Source organism: Podarcis cretensis (genome assembly GCF_951804945.1).
Source record: "Podarcis cretensis genome assembly, chromosome: 8".
Classification (NCBI taxonomy): Eukaryota; Metazoa; Chordata; class Lepidosauria; order Squamata; family Lacertidae; genus Podarcis; species Podarcis cretensis.
In genome coordinates, this window is record NC_137177.1 from 40,793,975 (window position 1) to 40,817,208 (window position 23,234).

A 23,234-nucleotide genomic window follows, 5' to 3' on the forward strand; every position below is an offset into this window, starting at 1 on the left:
CAAACTGGGAGATGGGAGCTGAAGCCAATGTCCCTGAGGAAAAAAGGTAGAGCAGGGAGGCTGTGGACTCTCTTCCTGGCCTTGGAGTGTGTGAAATAAGTATGTTTGTGGGTGCTTCTCTTTTGGGATGTCCTCAGAGCACATCTGGACACTCCAGTGAGTCCCTCCTAGGGCCATGAGGAGTCAAAGAAATGGTACCAATAAAAGCAGCAAAGAGTAGGCACACCTGCCAACAGGCTTTCATACTATACTTATGTGATAATGAAGAATACTGGTCACTGCCTGTAATAAAGAGATTGATTGATTGGTTATGTGAAAATGAAGCATAATTTGTATGACAGTCACCATGGGAAGAAAGTGATTCTGTGGTTTCTGTCAGAGAGGACAGCCGCTTAACATTTCTGGATTCCAAGCAATGGGAGAGGTGAGGGAAGCACGATGGGACGTCCTCGCAGGGCAAGAGGCATGACAAGGAGCATCAGGGATCTTCTCCGAAAGACGGCCTGCTTTGCCTACAGAAGGGTCTTGTTCTTTATTCAGCTGCTGCAGAAGGAAGTTGTTTGTGGAAACAAGGGACCTGGCAAGAAGGAAACAATGAACAGGGACCACCCTTGACTGAGCCCAGCATCTCTGAATGAGTTAGCTTTCTTGGACTTTCAGACCAACAAGAAAAGCTACGTACTTCAAACAGGAGTTTCATTAGTTGCCAACCTGTAAGTCTCCAACTTGATATTTTCAATCACTGGACATGTGGCATAGGGACTAATCCTGACCCTGACTAGAGGGTTTAATTGTCCCATAACCCATGTCCCCCTATAAACCAGGTCACATTGCTCATGGCATTAGGTAATGGACAGGAGGGCATTGTTCAATCCTGTCTTGGGTTTGCAAACAGGTACTTGCAGCCAAACCAGGATTTTGCCTCTTGCGTTTTCCCTGCACAGCAGCCAAGGCAAGAAGAAATAAAAGGTGCTTTTTGTGAGCATCAGTAGAGCACAGGAGAAGTCCTGCCTGCTGCATTTGCTTACAAAAAGCAGCTTTCTTTCTCCCCTCCGAAAGGTGTCTATCACAAGCATCAGCAAAGGACAGGATCTGCTATCAATGCTCTTTTCTTCTTCCCCTCTACATCAAATTTGCAATCCCCACTGTGGCTGTGAAAGAGACTCTGACTCTCTCAACTAGTCACTTTTTCAGATTAGCCCACCTCACAGTGATGTTGTGATGACAAAAGTGTGGGGGGGGGGGCACCATAAATGCCATGCTGAGCTGCTTTTAGGAAGGGAGGGATAAAAAATGGAATGACAGCCCTACGTCCCCTCCCCTAAATGGAACTGTCAAACTTAATTTACCTTTGGCTCTCCTTCAGCAAACTGATGGTGTCCTGTTGCTTTTTAAGCTGCTTTAATTCAAAAGTTAAGATGTCCACCTGGGCATTCAGCTGCTCATTTCTACTTAACAACTCATCTAGGAGAAAAATATCAGCGGATGAGCAAAGCTAGAGCTGTGCTTGATCAAAGGCATGTGAAAAGGTACAGAGCAAAGTGACCCATGAAACCCCACCTATTATTCTAGCTATGATCATTTGAAGTCTTTCAAATGGCTTTTTGGGGTATCCATTTTATTCTGAATCTAGGCGCAGCAGAAGAACAGAGATAGTATGAAAACTGAACTGGAACATGCACCCCTTTGGAGACTTTGTTTTACCACCCGTATTGTAGACTTCGAATATACTTTTGTATTGTCGAGATGCTGCTACTGCTGTTTAGTTTTTAATCAACACTTTAAATCTTTTTTAAAAAACAACACACTATTTTATTTATAGCCTGCCCTTCCTCCAATAAACTCATGTCCTCATTCCTCCTGCCCCCTATTTAATCCTTGTGACTGGCCCAAGAAGGTGCAGTAAACTTAATGGCTCTCAGCACGGTTCAAAATCTGGTTCCTTCCAGCTCCTTTGTCACCCTGTCCATTCTTCTATGCCATCTTGCATCTCTCTGGCTTCACCCCAAGCCCCTCCCCCATGGCTGGATGTTGTGGTACTAATCTGCCTTCCCCAGCTGAGAGGAAGTTCTCCCAGGCAAGCTCTGTAGCAATGGGCACTGGTGGTGGAATTGGCACAATGAAACATCCTATGGGGGACATTGTCTATTTTACTGGGGCAGGGGCTTGTGCCTGTGATCTTCAATGCCAGCCCGAGTCTTGACTCGAGCAGGAGAGATAGTCAATCTCTGATTCATCTGGAGCATGTAGAAACAGCAGTTAGGCTGACTGATTATGTGAAAGCCTCCCTCAACACAAGTGTAGAAATGTCCTAGCATTGACAAATGCAGTCAGACATCGCGCTGGTATTTTACCAGTGAACTTACCATAAGAGAGAGAATATATTCCATGGGAGCTGGAACTGGAGGTGACGGCGGCAGCAGCAGCACCTTCCACGCCTCTTTCTTTGAAAGGTGGGCTCTGACTCTCTTCCACCTTCTGTTGGGGAGGGAAGGAAAGTGTTGGTAGGGTAGTTCAACAAGGAGGAAAGGGGACTCTGTTGGTCTGACATAAATATGTGGCCACGCATGTGAGATCAAGAAGGTTTCTTCTTTAGGCAGGGCTAGAGATTTCTGAAGACAACACCATCCCATCACCAATCAGCCCGGGACTTTCTAAATAAAGCAATGTTTGTTTTTTGGCATTCAGATGCAATGCATGTAATGAAACCGCAACATAAAACCCCCATGACTATGAAGAGAGTATAGAGGTTTTGAGAATATTGGGTTGCAAAGAAGGTGCTGTAAGGGCCTGTGTTTGCTGGGAGAGCAATCCAGAGGCTGTAGGGTACTGTTTATGAGAGTGTGTGGCAGTGGGAGGCTACCCAGGTACCCAGAGGGAAGCTGTGCTGTGTGGGTTTTGCATCACATTCTGGTGTTTAAAGAAAAATACAAAGCGCTCAGGCTCAGTGTCAGATGGCAGGAGGCCCCAGTGTGTTGGGGGTCTGTGGACATTTCTTGTTCTGTCATTTGGAGGTGGCATAGCAGCTGACGGGGCTGGCATGGAGGGTGACAAGTGCTGGCACAGCCAGCCTGGGTCGGGGGGGGGGTCCTTCTGAGTCTATGGGGGCTCTCAGCCACTGCCTGACCACTGGCACATGGTGATCCACATAAGTCACAGGCTGTGGGCTGGATGGCTCCATAATTCAGAGCAGCAGCACGGACTTGCACACATAGCTTATCAAATAGCTGGACAGTAAGTTATCTTAATTATAAAACATTAAAGATTCTCTCATAAAACAGAACTAGGGTTTGCTTCCACTTTACCGAGGAAGGAAGAGGGAAGCAATGGTGAAAAGCACGTACCCTCATAGCCTTGTCGATGGCACTGCTGCAGTGCTGCTGAGAATACTTTGGTTGTTCCCTAGGAAGCTGGCAAGTGAACCCTGAGGAGCTGGGGCCTAGCACGGCTTTGCGGGCTGAGCAAACATCCTGCTGTGAACGGGCAGCTGCCATCAAGTATGCAAGCAAATCGCGTGCTGGAGCTGCAAGACAATAAAAGCACAAACCAGATTAAAACATGGTAAGTGGGACCTGCAGCCAAATGTTGCAGTGTGTATATTGCTCCTGATCAGGGTTCCAGCCAACCAGCCCTGCCCTGTCCCAGGATAACCCAGTCAGCCCCACCCCCACCGCACCTCTCCTGACCCTGTCGTTCACATTCTTTGGCTACTGCGCATACTCAGTACCCAGTGACCTGCTTTGGATGTTGCTGCTGTCGTTCCATTTGTGTTTTTCCCCCTTCTAAAGATTTTCTGTACTATTGCAAATTTCAGGATCCCCCAAAATATGTTGGTATATCCTGGTTGCTCTGTAGCTTTCAGCTTTTAAAGTTAGTTTTAATTTAGTTTTAAATTTATATTAATTGGTTTTAACTCATCTTATCAATACTGTATTTTACAGAGTGGTGACCAGAGGACATAAGTCTGGATTTTATCTGCTTGGAGGTCTGGTTTTTCTTTTTAAAAATACATTTTTATTAAAAGATTTTTAATGAGTAAGAAAAGTACATTCAGTGTCTTTGTTTTCAAGTTGCAGAGTCCTTCATGCAGGTCAATTACATTATATTTTTAATGAATTCAGACTTGCCTGTAAAAGGAGTATTGCATAACACAGCGTTTTTCAGATAAGAGTGGCTGGTCATCTCATAACCCTGAAGAGCTGCATTTTTTGTGTGGAGTAAAGTATCTGGGTGGTGTGCTCTCTACCTATTACTGCTGTAATCTACATAGTGTTTACTTAAAGTAAGAAATACATTGGGTGTTGTAATATCTTGAATGAATTTGCTTCAGGCAAAAAGAAAAATCAACAGAGCTGGTCTTGCCTAGTGTTTAGTAACTAGGCTAGGAGTTGCTGAGTCATTAAAGATGAAAGAATCTGCCCTACAGTTAAATTTGAAATATTACCATATTTACTCAAATCTAATGCTCACCTTTCTTTGGCCAAATTAAGGTGCACATTTTGAAAAAAGTAAGGTGCACATTAGATTTGATGGCACATTTACATTTGCCAGCAAATACTTATTTTGGTTTCAAGGTTCTGAAAACTGAGGTGCCCATTAGATTTGATGGCATGTTAGACTCGAGAAAATACAGTAAGTGAAATAAGCAGATCCATCTGATAGGAGGTATGATGGTCACAAGAATGCTAAAAAAGAGAAGATTAGAACAAGTTAAGCAGGCCAAACAAAGCCAAAATTTGTGTTTGATCCTACATGGCCCAATTTTGGCTACTATGCTGTTGGCACTCACCAGTCAAGTTCAGAGTTAGAGGTAGTAAAGACAAGAGGTGCTGAGCCTCTAGCTAGCCTGGGAGTTATCCTGTTTACCTAAAAGTGTTTACCGCAATGCCCAGGTGTATGTGACCTGGTTATCAGGTCCCTGTGTTATGAAGATAAGTCATTCTGCACATCCCCAGAGGTATTCTTCCTGTTTCAAAGGCCCCATGATCACAGCCTTGCATAGAATACAAGAATTGCATAGGATTCTTTGTGACCCCTGATGCAAATAGTCTGGTGATGTGCACAGCAAACAAGGACACTGAATATTGCCTGGTGACATGCTTGGCAAGTGGTCTGCTTCCCTTCTCTGAAAAGAAAGGGATGGTGGGAGTTTTAGGCACATAGCCTGAGCCTAGAAGAGCATACCAAGGAAATCCTTATTGATAAAAAGGGAGCCAGAGCCGTTCCAATAACGATCCACTAAATCCAGAAGTTGCTGCAGGACAGTGACAAGAAGACATGGTTTCTCAGTGCTGCTGACAATACTTGATGTCTGGAGAGGGATATTGCTATGCTCTCTGGAGTGAAGCTACAAAACACATAAGTAACATTTGTTACATCTGGAAATATGGAGGCATTCTGACAAACATCTAAAATTTATTTATGCACATTTAAAGAGGTGGATTAAAGTTCGAGGGTAGGAGAGAATTTCTGACAACTTGTTTCTCAAATAAATCACGGAATTTCTTGGTTTTTTCAGTTGTTGGTTTTTTCAGTTGCCTAGCCCTCAGCCTTGATAACTAGTTATATGCTCACTTGTCAGTCACCTGATGTCATAATGTTGTCAGGTGACTGATACCAGTCTAAGATCAAAGGAGGTTGCTGTAATGGCAGACCAGTGGTTGCAGTGATTACCTTTGATAATGCACTGTTCATGCCAACCAACTGACTGACACTGGGAGCAAGCTTCTTGTTTAACATTCATTAACCACACAATTTTGAAAGAGTTGTTTTTCTAAAGTGGGTTTGTTGCACTAGGCTAGGGCAACAGAGTATTCTGACTCATTTTAGCTCCTCAAACCTAAAGTTCCAGTAAGAGTTTGAATCCCTCTCACAAAATACTGAAAGTCTGGAAACACGCTGAGATACAATGGTGAGCTTATACTGTGCTGAAGAAATCAACTGCAGCAGAATGGGGCTGGGAGGAACAGATGAAAGGGCAAATAAATGTCACTCAGAACAATCTGAGGCATGCCCATAAATGTCTCACAGCCATGCTAAAGAACAGATACCACACATGCTTCATTAGGCAGCATACCACCCCATGATCCTTCCCCTGCTCTACCTGCTCCACAAAGAGGATCCAAAACAAAGCACTCACCTCCGTTACTGGCTCTTTAAAACAGTGCTTGGGGGTTACTGGACTGTGCTGGCTGCTGGTATGCTTAAACTCCATTCTTGAAGGACTGAGAGATCGGCAGGCTGGTGGGTCTCGCCCTTTCCTGGATGTGGATGCGGATGTTAAGGCTGTAGCCGATTGTGAATTCCCAAGAGACACCTCACTTAACAAAGAACGATGCTTTGAAAGGAAATCTCCAAAGCTTGTAGAAGCTGAATTGAATAATGAAAGAAAGGAACTATTTGGTTAGCAGATGGGAAAGAAAGGCTTACACTTGTCACAAGGCATCTTTAATTCCCAGCCATCTTGAAGGTGGGATATTAGTCCAGTTCTATCCTCCACCAGCCCAAAAAGGGCCTGAATTATTTTCATAGTGGCTAAGCATCCAAGCACTGTAACAGAGCAAAGAATAACAGTGAAGACACCCTGTCTTCCCCACTCTTGATCTAAATGCATGATCTCTCCAGAATTGATGTCTGAAAAAATAAATCCTGCAAGTCTGCAGGTCACTGTACACAGTACTGCTTCTTCTACTACCCTTGGTGTCACAATTCCTCAGATAGTTTACACTTTTTAAGGTGTCAAAACAAACAGATAAATACTAATCCAGCATTTGTTTAAAAGGTGATTAGCTTACCCAAAGCACTGGGGACAAGGTAGCAAGTTAGGCTGTTGAACCAAGCTCACTGGCATGCATGCCCATAATTTTATTTCTCACCCACAGTGAGCTCCCCTTTTCCATTTCCCACCAAAATTGAAAGCAAGCAGCCATCAATTCTACACTTGTGGCCAACTCTCGAAAACAAATGAAACCAAAGTAGAATTTAGGCCAACCAAATTCCAAAAATTCTGGTAGCCATGCCCAAATCCTCCATGCTTTCTATGGTTCACAATCAGACCTGTGCAGGGGAGGGGGCAACCAAGTATGCTTGCCCCGGGCCTTGGAGGGCTAAGCCGGCTGGGGGCCCCTGCTAGGACTTAAACACTGTCATGCTAATAATTTTATTCTAACAAGACTCCCACTCCAGGCCTCAGACAAGCTGTGCACAGGCCGGTTCATCATGCAACTTTGGTGTAACAAAGTAGTCCTTCCAAATGCTCATACAGGTAGAAAGGGTACACCATCAACCATGTGTGAAAATTCTTAGGAAGAGCGGGCTCAATCCAAGCATGTGTGGTGACAAGAGCTGTAAATTCATTTCCCAATGGTGCAGCTCAGGATACTTTTACCAATGGAGCGTGGGAACAGGCTGAACATAGCAGAAACAGTTGTGAGATCAACTTTGTTCTCTCTATTCATTTGTGCCCTGTTTTTTCGCCCTTTTGTGGGTATTTCTCCTAACTCCCAGATTTGAGTATCAGTCTCATAATTACATTCAGTTACGTACTCAATAGATAGAGGAACAAGAATCTTTGCTGTAATTATTAGTTTTCAAGAAAATGTACTTTATAAAGTTTGAGAATGGAATCAGATTGCTCCCCCATTCCTAGTCTCACTTTAGGCCTGCCTCTTTTAAGCTAAGTGGAAGAGATAGAGTAATGATCTTCTCTTGTACAGCTATTGACTATTGATAATACAGTGGTACCTTGGGTTACATATGCTTCAGGTTACAGACTCCGCTAACCCAGAAATAGTACCCGGGGTTAAGAACTTTGCTTCAGGATGAGAACAGAAATCGTGCTCCGGCAGCGCAGCAGCAGCAGGAGGTCCCATTAGCTAAAGTGGTGCTTCAGGTTAAGAACAGTTTCAGGTTAAGAACGGACCTCCGGAACGAATTAAATACTTAACCCGAGGTACCACTGTACACTGAATTCTGAAATTTAGGAGAAAGCCCATTGCTCAGTGTTTTTGCCTTCATGCCTCTTTTTTGGAAGCTGAAATTTGTGAACAGAAGCTGGCTGCTCATTATACTGTTGACCACCTGTATTTTGCAAAAGGAGAAGGCTAAGAAATATTATTAATAGTGGCAGAAAGTTGACATTTTGAGTCACCAGGAGAGAACCAAACAAAGATTTCCTCTCATTCAGAAAGGTTAGGAAAGACTGAAGAAGTTACGTCTTGAAAACTAAGACAATAAAGCCAGCCTTTACCTGAGCTGAGCTTTAAGGGACTTGCATGGTACGCAGGTGGCGCTGTGGGTTAAAGCCTCAGCGCCTAGGACTTGCCGATCGAAAGGTCGGCGGTTCGAATCCCTGCGGCGGGGTGCGCTCCCGCTGCTCGGTCCCAGCGCCTGCCAACCTAGCAGTTCGAAAGCACCTCCGGGTGCAAGTAGATAAATAGGGACCGCTTACCAGCGGGAAGGTAAACGGCCAGAGCAGCGATGTCACGTTGGCCACGTGACCCGGAAGTGTCTCCGGACAGCGCTGGCCCCTGGCCTCTTAAGTGAGATGGGCGCACAACCCCAGAGTCTGTCAAGACTGCCCCGTACGGGCAGGGGTACCTTTACCTTTACCTTTATGGTCTGCATCCGCTTCTGAGTGCTGTCCCAGGAAATCTCCACATGAGGACCGGGCAGGAGCCAGGACTTCGTTAGCAAACTGTGAGGTGTAATTACAAACATCATCGGCTGCCGTCTTCTCATTCCTCTCATCATGAAGCCTCTTCACCAGCTCCCTGCGATTAGCAGAGGATGGGAGGTACAGGTGCTCATAACTCTCTGGCCTGAGGTTGGTCTTCCCTGCATCATCACTCAGACTCAGCCTCCTAGTTGGAGAAGCAGCCCGGCCAAGGTCCAAAATGTCCACTTTCCTATTTCCCGTTTCTCTTTTTCCTGAACAGAGGAAGTCTAGAGATGAGCCTTCAGAAAAGGACACGTGAAACTTCCCCTTACCAGACACAGCTCTGCTTTTCATCTGGGAGGGCAGGGAAGTCTGTGCCTGCAGGGCAGTGGGAGACCGGAGTTTCTGTTCTGCAAGCGACAAGCAGAGGGAGGACATTACAATTCACTTGTTCATTCATTAAATATATTTTTATTCAACAAGAAGCATAGATGGCTCAATAAAAAACCCTCTAAGTGGTTTACATAAATTCATATCAGGAGTTGTTTCCATTTATCACAAGATAATCATGGTTAATAAACCTTGCTGGGAAGAAAGAGATGTGAATTTAGTCACACTTAAGATAAGGCTCCATTTATAAATTAAATTATGTGGGTTGACAGATGTTTATTTCATGCTCTGAGGCAAAGGCTGAGCAAGCCAAAAAACTGGAGCTCTAGTGGTTGAGAAAAATATTAGCAATATACCTGCCATTTATACTGATAGTTGCAAAAAGAAAACCCATCAACCACTCAAAACTTATCCTGTAAATTATATTTTTGTATCAAACTGAAAAACATCTCAATAAGTTGAAATAAAACCTTGTAAGAAACACCCAAATCTTCAACTAGTCAAGTTTTCATCTAGATTTAGGCCTAGTATTCAGAAAGAGCAGGTAGGTGGTAAGCCCATATTTGGACTGTTCCACTTCAGACTGCAAGTGGACACTTACATGATGGAGTATGGGTCCCCATTTGGGGGGGGGGACCTCAGAGGTAGAAGCCTTCTTCACCTTGACATGCAAGGTGTTTTTTTTTAATGTACTGATTAAATCTTCAGGCTCAAGCAGCAGAATCTGGATAGATTTTACTACTTTCTGTCTGCGTTTTTGTGAGAACTGGCCTTAGAGAAACATCAGAATCAGGAGAGTCATCTGACCCCGAAAGGCTGAGAATGCACACAGATTTTTATCAGGTCGAAAAAGGAAAACACTCACCTCTGTCCAAAGAGTTGTGACTCAGAAACTGTCTTGCATTTGCATTGTCTAGCTGGAAGATATTACAAAGTTAATATTCTGTCCAATAGCAAGAGTTACTCATTTGTTTCAGAAAAACCAGTCTTTCACCTTAGCTTTTGGCATTGCTTTACCATTGTTTTAAGTATTTTGCATTTCAGTTGCTTTCTCCAGGCCTGGGGGTGGAAGCACATCTGGTTTTCATTTTGGCCCTTTTCTTTCCCCACACGAAATGTTTCTGAATGTTTCAACTAAGAGGCTATAAATGGATCTTGGGGCAGAATTAGGCATTTCAACAGGCAAGTGGTAGCAAACACTCATAAAATTACCATCATGCCACTGTCCCCGGAAGCACCATGTGATATGAGGTATAGGACAATGAGCTCTCATATAGGCCTACTGTTTCTCTCCTTCTAGTCTATGAACTAGCCTGGAGTTTACTGACTTCACTTAGTTGCATAACCCAAAATGTGAACACATGTTGTAGTCATTTAATGAACCGATACAAATGGGATGGACAAAAAGAGTAGGTTTGGCATTATCATGCTTTATATATAAGAAAGGACATAAACAGGGGGGTTGCCACAATTTAAAAAAGGAAATGCCTCCCTCTCAATACATACAACACCTGAAAACTTTCTACTGCTGACACTGATGCAACTGTACAGTTAGAGGACTCAGAAGTTTAACATAGCAAAGCGCTGCCCAAAACAGCAGCAGAAGCCACCTGCCTCTGTTTGACTTCATCAAGCCCACTTACCAGAATCTGGTCCTTGTTTCCTTTAGTTAATTTGCTGGTTGGCAACACAGAAACAGGCGATGTCTTTAGAAATGAGTCTCTCTCATCATGGCATGACATATGGCGAGGAGATGAATACTTTGTACCTGGTTTCGTTTCATAAGGAGAAATAATGATGAGCACCCACTGTTCGTTTGCAGAAGAATCAGAATGAAACACACCCACGTGTTCCAGACTGCTGAGGCCCATCCTTTTGTTTTGCTCTTACAGGAAGCTCCTCAGGGGGCATTTATCCATTTCCTTGCCTTGGCAGCCCAGTGGGGCACTAAACCCATTTATAGCTCCCAGATATACCACTGAGCTCAGATGTACCATAAAATACCCCCAAAATAAATAACTGCAACACCTTCCTGAGTTAGAGAGAAAAAAATCAAGTATAATCTGGGGAGAGAGATAAAGCTAAGTGGAGAATAGTGTCACAACTCTGCTGGGTTCAAAAATCTGCCAACCCAATTCCCCAAAACCAAGGGTTCTATCAAAGATCAGAACATCACCCCACAAATATAAGTTTTTGTTATTTAAACCCCCCCCCCCCCCGCAGTATTACAGTCAAAGGAATAAACAAAGAAAACATTGGTTCAAATTAGGGATGGATGGAACAGTCTTAATTATACCAGTTCGTTTCCATGTTACATGTGTTGACCAGGAAATTAGTTTAATCCCATTTCTGTGAGGATTTTCTAGAATCCACATGAATGCAGGACTTCTTTAAAATGCTCACAAAATAGTCTGGGGGCTGTCTTCTCTCCCCACCTTTTTTTTACAGGTTCTAGCAATCTGAAGTGGCTAATGCACACTACTCCTCTGCCACATATGTTTATAATCCTACCATAGTTCCTCCTGGGAGTGACATCATCACCCAGGGAGATTGTAGGGCACACACATGGGGGCCTTTGTACCGTGTGTGTGTGTGTGTGTGTGTGTGTGTGTGTGTGTGTCTTACTAGCTGTTAAAATAGTTGAAGGCGGGCCATATCCTACATGATATGAGATTTAAAATACAAGAGAGTAAGTTTGGGTGAGAAATCTAAATCCCTTCTCCCTGACCTTTAAACAGAATATAAATTATGCAACACTGTTAAGAGAAGCTTTCTGATAACCTGATAATCTGAAGACCCTAAATGCATTTGAAAGGATTTGTTTGAGAAGATGACATCAAGGGATTATCTTTGCTTCAAGGCATTGTAGCAATATACAGTTTTGCCCCTCAGGGAAAAGGGATGGTTAGGATCTGTGGTGAAACAAACACCAGCAAATTGCAGCCACACACATTTCCTCCTTAGGAAAGAAGGAGGGAAGGAAAGTCAAGAGTCTGAGTGAAACAAAGGTCAGATATGGACTTAAAAAAACTGTAAAGGGACCCCTGACCATTAGGTCCAGTCATGACTGACTCTGGGGTTGCAGCGCTCATCTTGCTTTACTGGCCGAGGGAGCCGGCGTACAGCTTCCGGGTCATGTGGCCAGCATGAGTAAGCCGTTTCTGGCGAACCAGAGCAGCGCACAGAAACGCCGTTTACCTTCCCACCACACTTCTACTTGCACTTTGCCGTGCTTTCGAACTGCTATGTTGGCAGGAGCAGGGACCGAGCAACGGGAGCTCACCCCGCCGCGGGCATTCGAACCGCCAACCTCCTGATCGGCAAGTCCTAGGCTCTGTGGTTTAACCCACAGCGCCACCCGCGTCCCACTGGATATGGACTTACAGACTAGCTATAGAAAGGAGAGATCAAGCATGATCCACGCTTTAAAGCTCTTTGTCCAAGCACCATTTTTTTACTCCAGAGTTTTCCCTATGAAAACCTACTTTTGGCAATCCGTGAAAACCTGAATGGCCATTTGCTGCATGTCAGCTTTAAAGCATGTGTTTTCATAGGGAAAGCTGGGGGGCTAAAAGAAGAATGCCCAGACACTGAGCTTTAGAGCACAGAACTGTGCCTAGAAAGAGCGGGGCAAAAGGAATGTGTGGACACACTCACAATTGCAAGAATGCCTTGTAAAGCTCAAAGCAGCCAATATCCAAGCATGTCTCATGGAGAGTCAGTCACTCATCAGAGCCCAACTGGATCAGGCCAGTGGCCCATCCAGTCCAGCATTCTGTTTTCCACAGCAGCCTCCATGAAGAAGCAGGACATAGAGGCAAAAGCTCTCTTCTATTGTGGCTTCTGGCACAGGGGCATGCTGGGTCGGCAGAGTCAACGGTCAGGGACAATGGCAGCTTCCAGACCAGATACAAGGGCAGCACCACATAATGTACATGAGCACAATCAAATATTCAGGCTAAGCATACTGAGGTTTTCCAATCCCAGTGTGATTGTCTCATAAAACCTACCAGTACGTGTCCTGTTGCTCTCTGTATTCATACTGGATGTTGCAAAGCTTTCTTGGTCTAGCACTTCACTCCTCATTGTATTTTCCCTTGAGGTAAATTTAACAACAGCGATGTTAGAATTAAGTAACCTTCAATATCAAGCACCTCCTTTCCCATCCAAAAATGTTACTTTTCATCAGACCACTTCCATACCGTGACTCGTCTTTTTCCAATGGATTCTCTTTGCTCCTGAGGTTAAAATGCAGGTGGGCAGCTTTTCTCTCACGCTTCCTAATAGTTCTTTCATCTATGAAGAAGAAGACATGCAGGATCAATGACTGGCTTCAAAGAACGGTAGCAATCATGTGAAATCATAATGGTGCCATGTGATTGACAGATGGGCTGCTCTACCAACCTGTTAGAATTAGCCTGCAGAGGTGGGGACAGATAAAGATCTGGCCCACAGGACCATAACAATTCTCCACTCCTGGACCAAAGTGTCAGAAATAAAGGGCAGCAGCAGCAGCACTAGAAATTATGGAGACAGGCAGCCATTTTTCTGCCTGTAGGCTTGGTGTCATTTGTTTAGAATACTAATATCCCACTTTGCAGCATCACATCAGCTTACAAAGGACAACAGAATTACAGAAGTACCACAAAATTCATCTGATAATGTGATTATTCAGGTGATATATCCTGCCCTCCTTTTTAGTATTTACTTTGGTATCTGATTACTAGGCAGCAGAGCCCACCAAGGACTTATGAGGCAGTAAAGAAATGGGACCAAGCAGTTCAAATTCACTCAACACATGATGTAAGCAAGTATAAGGTTTATCCTGTAAACTATGGAATGCTTATCCTCACTGTCCAGTAATTTCCTAAGAGTTTTAGAGAGCAGAGTGACTAGCCCAAGGCCATTCAATGAACCATGCCCAAGTTGGGTCTCTCATGTCTCCCTATGCTTTACACCTGGTATGTCCAAAGTGTTTTGGGGTCCTAATCCGGCCCGACAGTCAATTTAATCTGGCCCATGTGCCAGTATATGTCCTGGGTTAAAATCCTAAGAAAAGCTCAGCAACTTCAATCCCCAAAAAAGCTCAAAATTTTTGGGGTTAAATCCTTTAAAAAGCTCAAAACTTCAATCCTCCAAGCCTAAAAAAAGCTCACGCATGTTCACTTCATCAAATGTGGCCCTCTTTAAAAAAGTTTGGGCACCCCTGCTTTACACCCTACCAGCTCACAACACCACCAAGTCATATTTCACCCAATCCTTGGAGTTGTGATCTTGCAAGTAAATACAGAAATCTCTAACAGGCCCATCATAAACCCACCAATTCCAAGGAAGAAGGAAGAAGCATGGAATGAAGACTGTTTCTGTATATATGAGACACACACCTCCAAAATGCAGAAAGATTGCTGGAACGTGCTTTTTTTATTTTAATGTAACTATAAAACTATAAAACTATAAAACTATGTATGTTCTGTGTTCTGTGTCAGTTCTGATGAACTGAGTGTTGTTTTCCCTTCAACAGCTAACCCAGGGTTTGGGTGATCAAATAAACCACAGTTTAGTAAACCATGGATAAACACTACACATGAACTAGGCCACAGTTTTAGGTACCATATTGCCTAACATTTGTTTAGAATGCCACATGTGTGGGCAATCTCTGCTCACTTCTATGCCTCTTTTCATAAGCAGCATTCTAGTATTGTTCATGAAATATATTGACAACACTCACACAACTAAGGGCATCTGGCCACCGAGATGCCCGAGGGCCCCTTGCACCTTCAGCAAGGAGCTGTATTACATCCTCCTCAGGGAAAAAAAATCACTTTACTGCAATAGCCACATTAGAAATATAGTAATTTTACACAACCCAAGTACTCAAAATCCTGGTAAGCCTTGTAGACTGGAACACAGGCCAGATCCTTTGCTAACTGAACTATTTTGGGGTGCAGTTTATTTTTTAAAAGCAAATGTTCCAGTGAGCGTCGGTCCAAAATACTGACAAAGTAATGTGTCCCTCCCCAACATGAGCCCAAATCTATATATTCAGTATGTTGTTGAACATGTTGTTTAATACAGTAAGGCTTGTATCTCTGACGCCAAAAAACCTGACAAACAGCACATTTCTCTGCAGGCCTACTCAGAAATAAGCCCCATTCCGTTCAATAGGATTTACTCTCATATTGCTGCCTAAATTTGCAACTCTACTCAGGCATATATATTTCACAGAGTTGGTCTGACACCTTCCTAGCAAAAGGAGGTGGCTGCTGTTAGGGCTCATCATTGCAGCAGCCTGTCCTGATCTGTGACTGCTGAGCTTTGCCAACTCACTAGGTTTGACTGAAAGGCAGTTACTGCAGGGTGGGGGTAGACATATTTTGAAAGCCCTCTCTCCCCTCTCTTGCCCCGTGCTGCAGGATCCAAAAGCGGGCTAGTGCCACTTCATCTCCCAGTCAATCTCCAATGGTGATTTTTCCCACACACCCAAACAGCTTCCACACACACACCGCCCACCGGTGGAAGCCGGTTTCACCAACTCCTAGGTACAGCTCTGTCCAGCCCTATTCTATGCTTGAGAATACTGCAAAGAAGGATGCAGGACAATTTTAAGGTAGATGGATGCAAACTAGAAATAAGGCATGGTATTCACTGAATCAAAACTCAAACATTTACTGGAATTTTGCTACGGTTCAAGGTACAGAATATGGTTTATGCTCCCAATTTGCTTTCTAAGTTCATTATATAGAAGCAACAGTTGGCTATATGTCACCATTTCCCCGTTCTCTCTCTCCAAACTTACTCCACCACACCTTCCAGTCTTTGTATCAAGATTGGTTGTTCTTCAAGAAGATACACCCTGCATGACAGGTAGCATCTGGAGGAAAACAAAAGGTCTATAGCAGGAGCTCAGTCTAATCTTAAACTCTAGGGACCTGCGGTTTTCGGTCAAAAACTTCAGACTACTGACTAATCTAACTATCCAAAGTGAGCACAAGTAAAATGGAAGATTCAGTGAGGCAAAGATTTGTGACAGCATAATGTGCTTCTCCATAGCAACAGAAGGCAAAGCCCTTAGTACACAGTACAGCCACAAACACACACCCTTTCATGGGCACACTCCCTAGAAACAGTGCACAGGGTCATGAAGAAAAGGGGGAAGGCTCAGTTCTAGGACTGCTAAAATAGTATTAAGCAGAGGTTTTCTCAAACTACGGTGTCTAGGCAATGTTTTAGAGGCAGATAGGATCCACAAGCAGTGGTGCGGGCGGGGTGTGTGAGAGAGTTCCCCATCTACTTTAAATTTATGGGGGCAATGCACTCTCACCTGCCTCATCTGTTGGTCAGGAAAGAGAATTTGGGATTGGTATCCTGACCATCGACGTAGCTCCCCATGAGACTGGGGGGCAGAGCTACTTGTAGTTACTGGCTGAAGCCATGACTGCAATGTTTGAGTAAACAATTGGAACAGTGACAAGATTTGCCCTTATGCCAGCATCATAGAAATGACCTCTACTGTCCCTCCTTGCTTCATCTCTCACCTAGCATCTCCAGAGCTTGTAATCTGTACACAGTGAACAGTCTATAATCAGATTCCTTCCTGGTTACAGGGTTGAGACGCAGGTCCAGCTCTCTAAGGAGAGGCAACGCTTGAAGGCGGGCAACTTCCAGCAAGGATGAAACATGATTATAGTACAAATTCAGATGTTGTAACAACTGTAAATACTCAAGACCCTGCATGGAGAAAAAGACAAAGTTGCAATTTGAAAATAAAATGTTTCTTTAATCACTGAACTTGATCTCACCAACTGAGCGAGTAATACATTGGAAGTGGGGGAGAGCGTGCATTTTCTCCATAACATGCATAGTTTTATAAACCTCCATCAGGCCTATCACAGTTATCTTTTTTGACACTAAATGCCTCCAAATGCTTAAGGCTTTCCTCTTGAGAATATACGGTATCTGCCTGAACAAATTGGTTGATCTTTTCTAGACCTTTTCCAACTCTATGCTGTCCTTTATCAAAAGGGAGTGATCAGACCCACACAGCATTCCAGTGTGGAAGATGGGCAATATATTAGGCCAGACCAGTGTGAGGCAGCAACGGGAAAGGTGGGCCCTGCGAGACCAGCATTCAACCTTCACTTAGAAAACTCCAAGGAAGGAGAGTTCAGAACCTTCAGAGGGAGATCCATCTTCCATGTATTATAAAAAAGTAAACAACATTTGTTTGACCCCAATTATTTGACACAGAGGGGAAAACCTACAAATACAGTCCAAAAGGCACATAGGGAGTTCTGTATATATGGGAGAATTAAAAAAAAGAAAAGATATTGTCACCTCAGGGAGCCCTGGCTGCCTAGATAAAACACTATAGCCCCACAAACCCTTACCTGGAAGTAAGGCCCACTGAACTCAGTGCAGCCTTCTTCTGAGTAAATACTTAGCTATTTACTAGATGCAGGTCAGCAGCACCAGACGACCCTGCTTGGCTAGGCACTGGAGTGGATTTCCACCCCACACCTTGCAGAGCCGGGCCTATGCTGCCAACAGGCCCTGTGCCCCTTGGCAACATCTGGAAGCCCTGATCCACTAGTTGCTGGAGTGGATTGCACCCTGCACCTTGCAGAGTCGGGCCCAGACTGCCACTGAGCCTAGCAGTGGTGACAACAAGCAGCTCCAGATCTCCCAGCCCTACTCATTGCCACCCTAACCCAGCACTGACCTGGGGGTTCTGGATCGCGGGCTATACCAGTCAAAACAGGAGCCTCAGCGATCACCCTCTCCTGCGGGAAACAAACCAGGACTGCTCCAAGAAAATGCATATGGCAAAAAAGAGTGCTAAGCCCTGGTGAGCTGCCCTCTTACCCTCTTGTGGTTGTCCAAGTAGATATATATATTCCTTCACTTCTCACTTCCCTCTGTGGCCCCGTAACCTCGTGCTGTGGTCCCCCCATTTACGCAATTTTCACCCGTGGCCCCCTTGGAATATCCTAGAGGGGCCCAGGGGGCCATATGGTCCCGGCTGGGAAACACTGGTTTGGAGAGCTCGTTTGGTGTTTTTCACAATCTGCTTGCATTTTCGTCATTCTAAATGACTATGAGCTCTTTCACACTGTCACTTAATGTGGAAAGTAAGCCTCCTGTACCTCCAGATTATTTGTGAATAAATTAAATAGCCCTGTGGTACTCTCCACAGGAACAAACCCTCCAGAGTATTCTTAGACCCCTCTTGTGCCAGAGGGCAGGCAGGGCTCAGCACCACTCTTTGTCCCTTGCTCCTAGACCTAACAGCCTCCAGAGCAGGTCTGAGTCTATCCCTCCATCACATTAGTCCCTCACACTCTTCCTTGGAGATGCCTCTGTCTTTTGCCTTCTCTCTTGACTTGCCCACCCACCTCCACCTCTGGCTTTTTCTGTGGCTCAGAAAACTCTTATTGCAACCCCACTATACTGCTGTACACCCACCTTTGAGTCCAAATATATTTTATTATTTATTAAATTTATATTCTGCCCTTCATCCAAAAATCTCAAGGCAGTTCACAATACCTGGAGAGCCAAACTATAGCCTTAGCATTAACTCCAGCCTCATCACAGGCACCAGCTCCAGCCTTCAGAAGCCACGTTGCATTCTTTTATTTATTTATGAACATTTGCATATTATTTTTGCCTTTAAAAATTTCAACTATTGCACTATTGTGTAAAAGATAAACATTTTCCTACCATCTGCTTCCTGGTATTAAACTAGTTATTGAGCCATAAGAGAACACACAATTCTGCAACTGGTAAATTGGCTTAAGAGAAAGACTCTTGTCAGAAGTGTTTCGGAAGCATATAGGAACACATACTGAGTCTTGGTCTGTCTAGGTCAGTGCTGTCTACAGTGGCTGGCAGAAAATCTTCAGGGTTTCAGGCAAGGAACATTCCCAGCCCTACCTGAATTGAACCTGAGACCTTCTGCATGCAAAACAGCTGCTCTGCCACGAAGCTGTGGCCCTTCCTTCAAAATATATAATATCTGCATAATTGCCTTTATATTTCCACATATTGTCAACATTCTCAAATAACTGTAAAAGGTTGGTACAATCTTGAATTGTGCTGGAAAACACAAGGAAGCCAGCACAGAGCTGCATCTCTGTTCTTAGCATTGTACTAGAGATTTGCTTCTAAACCACCTCCCAATGGTTCATGCCCAGGTGAGGGAATAAAACCTTAAAGAAAGAAATCCAAGACAGATATGCAAGCTGAGCTTCCTGGTAGGAACCCAGTTTATTCAAAGAAACTATTGCCATACTGACAGTTACTCCAAACCAGAAGTTAGGAGAACTGCTCCAAAGCACATTTTAACAAAGTTTTTTTGTTTCTTTGTTTAAATTATATTTTTATTAAAGATTTTATTGTGCAACAAAAAAGAACATATGGTGTCTCCACTTTCAATTCATAGAGTCTTTTTCACAGTTCATTTACATTCAGTATGAGACATTGTTGACATAGACATTATGTGGCTGGGGGGGAAGGGGGGGAGAGAGAGATGGGGAGATAATGATTTTTCATTCTGTTGCACAGTGTTTGTTCAGGGTTTTTGTGTCAGCGTCATGTGAGTTATTTATTTATATATCTATTTTTGGTGGTGGTACAAAATATTAGCGGATCCAGAGCTTAGTTGGTTGTGTTCTGTTGATTGCAATGTGGTATGTTTGCATGTGTGGGGGGGTGTTGTTGGGTCAGATTAGCCATATTGATTTGTATGTTGTTGTGGGGTGTGGTGGGATAGGACACTGTCTTGTGGGGCTGTATATGTGATAAAGGGGAGCCACACTGGGGTAAGGCGTCCTCCTTTGCTTGTCCCTGTGTGAGTTTAAGTTGTACAAGCATTTTTGTCGTTTAGTCGTGTCCGATTCTTCGTGACCCCATGGACCAAAGCATGCCAGGCACTCCTGTCTTCCACTGCCTCCCGCAGTTTGGTTAGGCTCATGTTTGTAGCTTCGAGAACACTGTCCAATATCCAACCATCTCGTCCTCTGTCGTCCCCTTCTCCTTGTGCCCTCCATCTTTCCCAACATGCAGCCATAAGGCCCACTAAATTCATTGGGTCTTACTCCCAGGTAAGCAGGTTTAGGATTGCAGCCTACAGTCTAGGTATATATCACTTCCAAGACTGAGCTGCTAGCACGCCATATTAGACATGTGAAGGCAGGAAAGGATATGGGTGAGATGCCTCTTACTAATACCAAGCTCCTCCACTTGGGAAACAAGAATCATTCATCACCACAATTACCGGCTTCACAGTTCAGGGGCATCACAGGCTCTGGCTTTTGGCAAAGAAGAGCTAATCTCTCAATAGATTATCCTGCAGCAACCATGAAAGGCGGCAGAACTCACCTCTAGACAAGCAAGCAGGTTCTTTGACAAATCTAAGGACTGAAGGTTTTTAAAGGCTTTCAGGCCATCTCCAAGAGAGACAATTTTGGCTGCATGGGTTCCTTGCAGAGAAATGGACTCCACCTGTTCTGGAAAAAAATGGCAACTTGTAAATGTATTTTGGTCTTTCCTACAGTTCTTAAACTGCAGTTCTTAAACTGCAGAAAATTTGTTTATCTGATTTCTTTTAGCTTTGTATATTCTGACTGTGTGTGGGGGTGTGTGTTAGATGTAAAATATGTTGCTGTCATCCACAAGTATGAGTCCTATTAAGCTACAACCCCTAAACCCCACTGTGGCAGAAAGCAATAGTGCAAACTGGCACTAAACTGAAAAAAATAAAGAAATAACTCTCAAGAGACACAAGTCATAAGCAGCATTTCAAAGGAGGATCTCTTAGGATAGAGAAAATACTTTTAGAAGAGCTCCTATGGTGCACAAACATCTTTTTATGCACTGTTGCCTCTAATCAAACAGGTTTTTGTAACCATTCAAAACCTGCAGAACCAGTTTATCTAGAGGCAAAGATGGTTTGGATGAGAACATCACCATTCGAAATAATAGTTGCAGCGCCCCCTAGGCTCTGCACCGTGTGAACAAACTGGTCAAACTCCCTAAATCTGTCTCTAATGAGCATTTAGAAAATGAGAAGCAATTCTTTCAAATCAGATTCCACTCTCTTGAGTGTAAACACAAACTATCTAGCATTTTCTTTCTTTATTTCTTTGTTTCTTTAAAAAAACAACGATTTATCTTTGTTTTCTTTTTAATACTGTACTTTTATTAGCTGCTTTGACTGGCTGCTTTGAGAGAGAAGAGTGTGTTATAAATAGTATTAAAACATATAAAAAGAGAGGCAGGCAATCTGCCCAACACATTCAGAGTGGACTTAAGGCAGCACTGAATTTGCTGCTACTGTATAGGTTTAACAATATTAAATTCCCCAACCTGGTGCCAAGGGCAGAAAGCTGTAGACGGCTCGTGGGATCTCCCTTTTTATCTAAGATCCCGTCACAACTGTTACCAGAAAAATCCGAGGGCTCCCTTGGACAAAAAGTAAAGACACCAACCAGAGTAAATTGGAGCAAATCAGCAGCCTGTAGGCTTGGCCTTTATTGACTGTTGCAACAGGGTACTCCTCTCACTTGCAGGTGAGCGGAAAGACACAGAAAAATGGTGTGCAAGACCTTATAAAAACTTTTGAAATTCCCCTCCTCTAGGTCAAGCCCACCCCCAGAAACATCATGCATACATTACAGAAAGGAGGGGTTGAGGGAGGAGTTGCGGTGGTAACCTGAGTGTCCTGTCACCTGGCTGGTTCCCTTCTCCCCCCTCCCCATGAGTCACTTCCAGGAGACAAAGGGGAGTTTGCAGTTTCCTGCCCCCTGAGGGAAGATCTGATCATTGTCCTTTGTTTCAGTCCATGCTGAATCCACTCCCATATGCAAGTTCTTTGTGATCTTGTTACAGATAGGTAGCCGTGTTGGTCTGCCATAGTCAAAACAAAATAAAAAAATTCCTTCCACTAGCACCTTAAAGACCAACTTAGTTAGTTCTTGGTATGAGCTTTCGTGTGCATGCACACGAAAGCTCATACCAAGAACTAACTTTGTTGGTCTTTAAGGTGCTACTGGAAGGAATTTTTTTATTTTGCTTTGTGATCTTGATTGTCTTCTGTCTAGGACCATCAGGGTTGGCATAGCAACTGGGCAGGGCTCCTGTGGATGTGCTGGGATGGTGAAGGGATTATGGCTGCCCTGCATCAAACCTTCCCCATTTTGTAGTCCTTCCTTCATGGAGTAAAATAAAAGTGGAACAGTGCAAAACTGATGTATGGTTGATTTTCTATGAATTTATAACAGAAGCATAGCGTATGTAGTGTATGAGTGTGAGTGTGTGTGAAGTTTGTACAAACTGAATGATTGGGGTGGGGGGTTCCTGCTACACAACAAAACAAAGCTAACTGCTTCACCCTAGCCTGGTTTTGCTTCAGCGCACCTGAGTTGCAGAAAAATCCCTGAAGTGGCCTCGTGCTACTCAGCAAGGTACTTTGGCTGCCCTGTCCCAAGCACCAGCACCCCAACCCCTCCCGCACCACCACCGTCCCCGAAAGAAGCCCCTCCCCACTCAGTCCCCCTCTGAGTCCTCCGCTTGAGGCCCCCACCGCGGAGTACTTGCCCCTCTCCTCCGCGCACTTATAGCGAGAAGTTTTCGCCAGGGCGGGGGGAACAAGAGAAGAAGCCAGAAGAAAAAAGGGAGCCGTTCCGCATGGAACAAAAGTTCAGGATAATTAGTTTCACACATGCCTCCTACCCCACACTACCCTCCCGACCGGCCAGCCTTCCCTGGAAACGTCCGAATGCTCTAATGAAGTCCTGGACGATGCCAGACTATGAAAAGGGGCGCCCCATAGCATGTGCAGAACGTCCACACCCGGTTACCGAAGGGTCCCTTAACTCTGGAAGCAGCGAGGCTTGGAGGTAGGCTTGAGCTTGGCTGGGCCTAAGTGGCCGTGGTCGGCCGGCCGGGGAGGCTGCCCCATGGCGGCGCTGGGGGGGGGCGCTCCTTGGGGAGACCGAGCGAGCTGGCCCCTTCGCGCGCGCGCCCCCGGCCAGCCCTCTCGCTAGCTGGCGGTCAGTACCTGCCTGTAGCCCCCGCAGAGCCGGCTGCCGGCGAATCCAGGCCTCGCTCAGCGGCACCGCCACCGCCATGAGGCCGCCGCGCGTTGCCTGGCAACCGGGCAAACACCGCGCGGCGGCGGCGGCGGCGGAAG

The 23,234-nt window shown here is 44.6% G+C and overlaps 1 protein-coding gene across 1 annotated transcript; it reads right to left on the minus strand.

Annotated features, from left to right (window-relative positions):
- Window positions 1-283: 283 nt before the first annotated feature.
- LRRC36 (leucine rich repeat containing 36) lies at window positions 284-23,214 on the minus strand. Its single transcript, XM_079985869.1, has 15 exons — window positions 23,103-23,214; window positions 20,423-20,550; window positions 16,582-16,774; window positions 13,249-13,342; window positions 13,057-13,142; window positions 10,690-10,814; window positions 9,912-9,963; window positions 8,615-9,066; window positions 8,249-8,273; window positions 6,140-6,369; window positions 5,185-5,347; window positions 3,345-3,523; window positions 2,367-2,478; window positions 1,350-1,464; window positions 284-577 (listed from the first exon to the last, which is right to left on the minus strand). Exons 1-15 carry the CDS (start codon window positions 23,170-23,172, stop codon window positions 376-378), a joined length of 2,226 nt encoding a protein of 741 aa, XP_079841995.1. The 5' UTR covers window positions 23,173-23,214; the 3' UTR covers window positions 284-375.
- Window positions 23,215-23,234: the final 20 nt, after the last annotated feature.

What these genes read in the sequence shown, in the direction of transcription:
- LRRC36 (XM_079985869.1), bottom strand. Translation starts at nt 23,172, where the DNA reads ATGGCGGTGGCGGTGCCGCTGAGCGAGGCCTGGATTCGCCGGCAGCCG. An exon ending in TTGGAAAAAGACGAGTCACG is followed by an intron (nt 13,143 to 13,248) that starts GTATGGAAGTGG and finishes ATTTACCTCAAG; the next exon opens with GGAAAATACAATGAGGAGTG. An exon ending in AATATATTCTCTCTCTTATG is followed by an intron (nt 1,465 to 2,366) that starts GTAAGTTCACTG and finishes TTTTTCTCCTAG; the next exon opens with ATGAGTTGTTAAGTAGAAAT.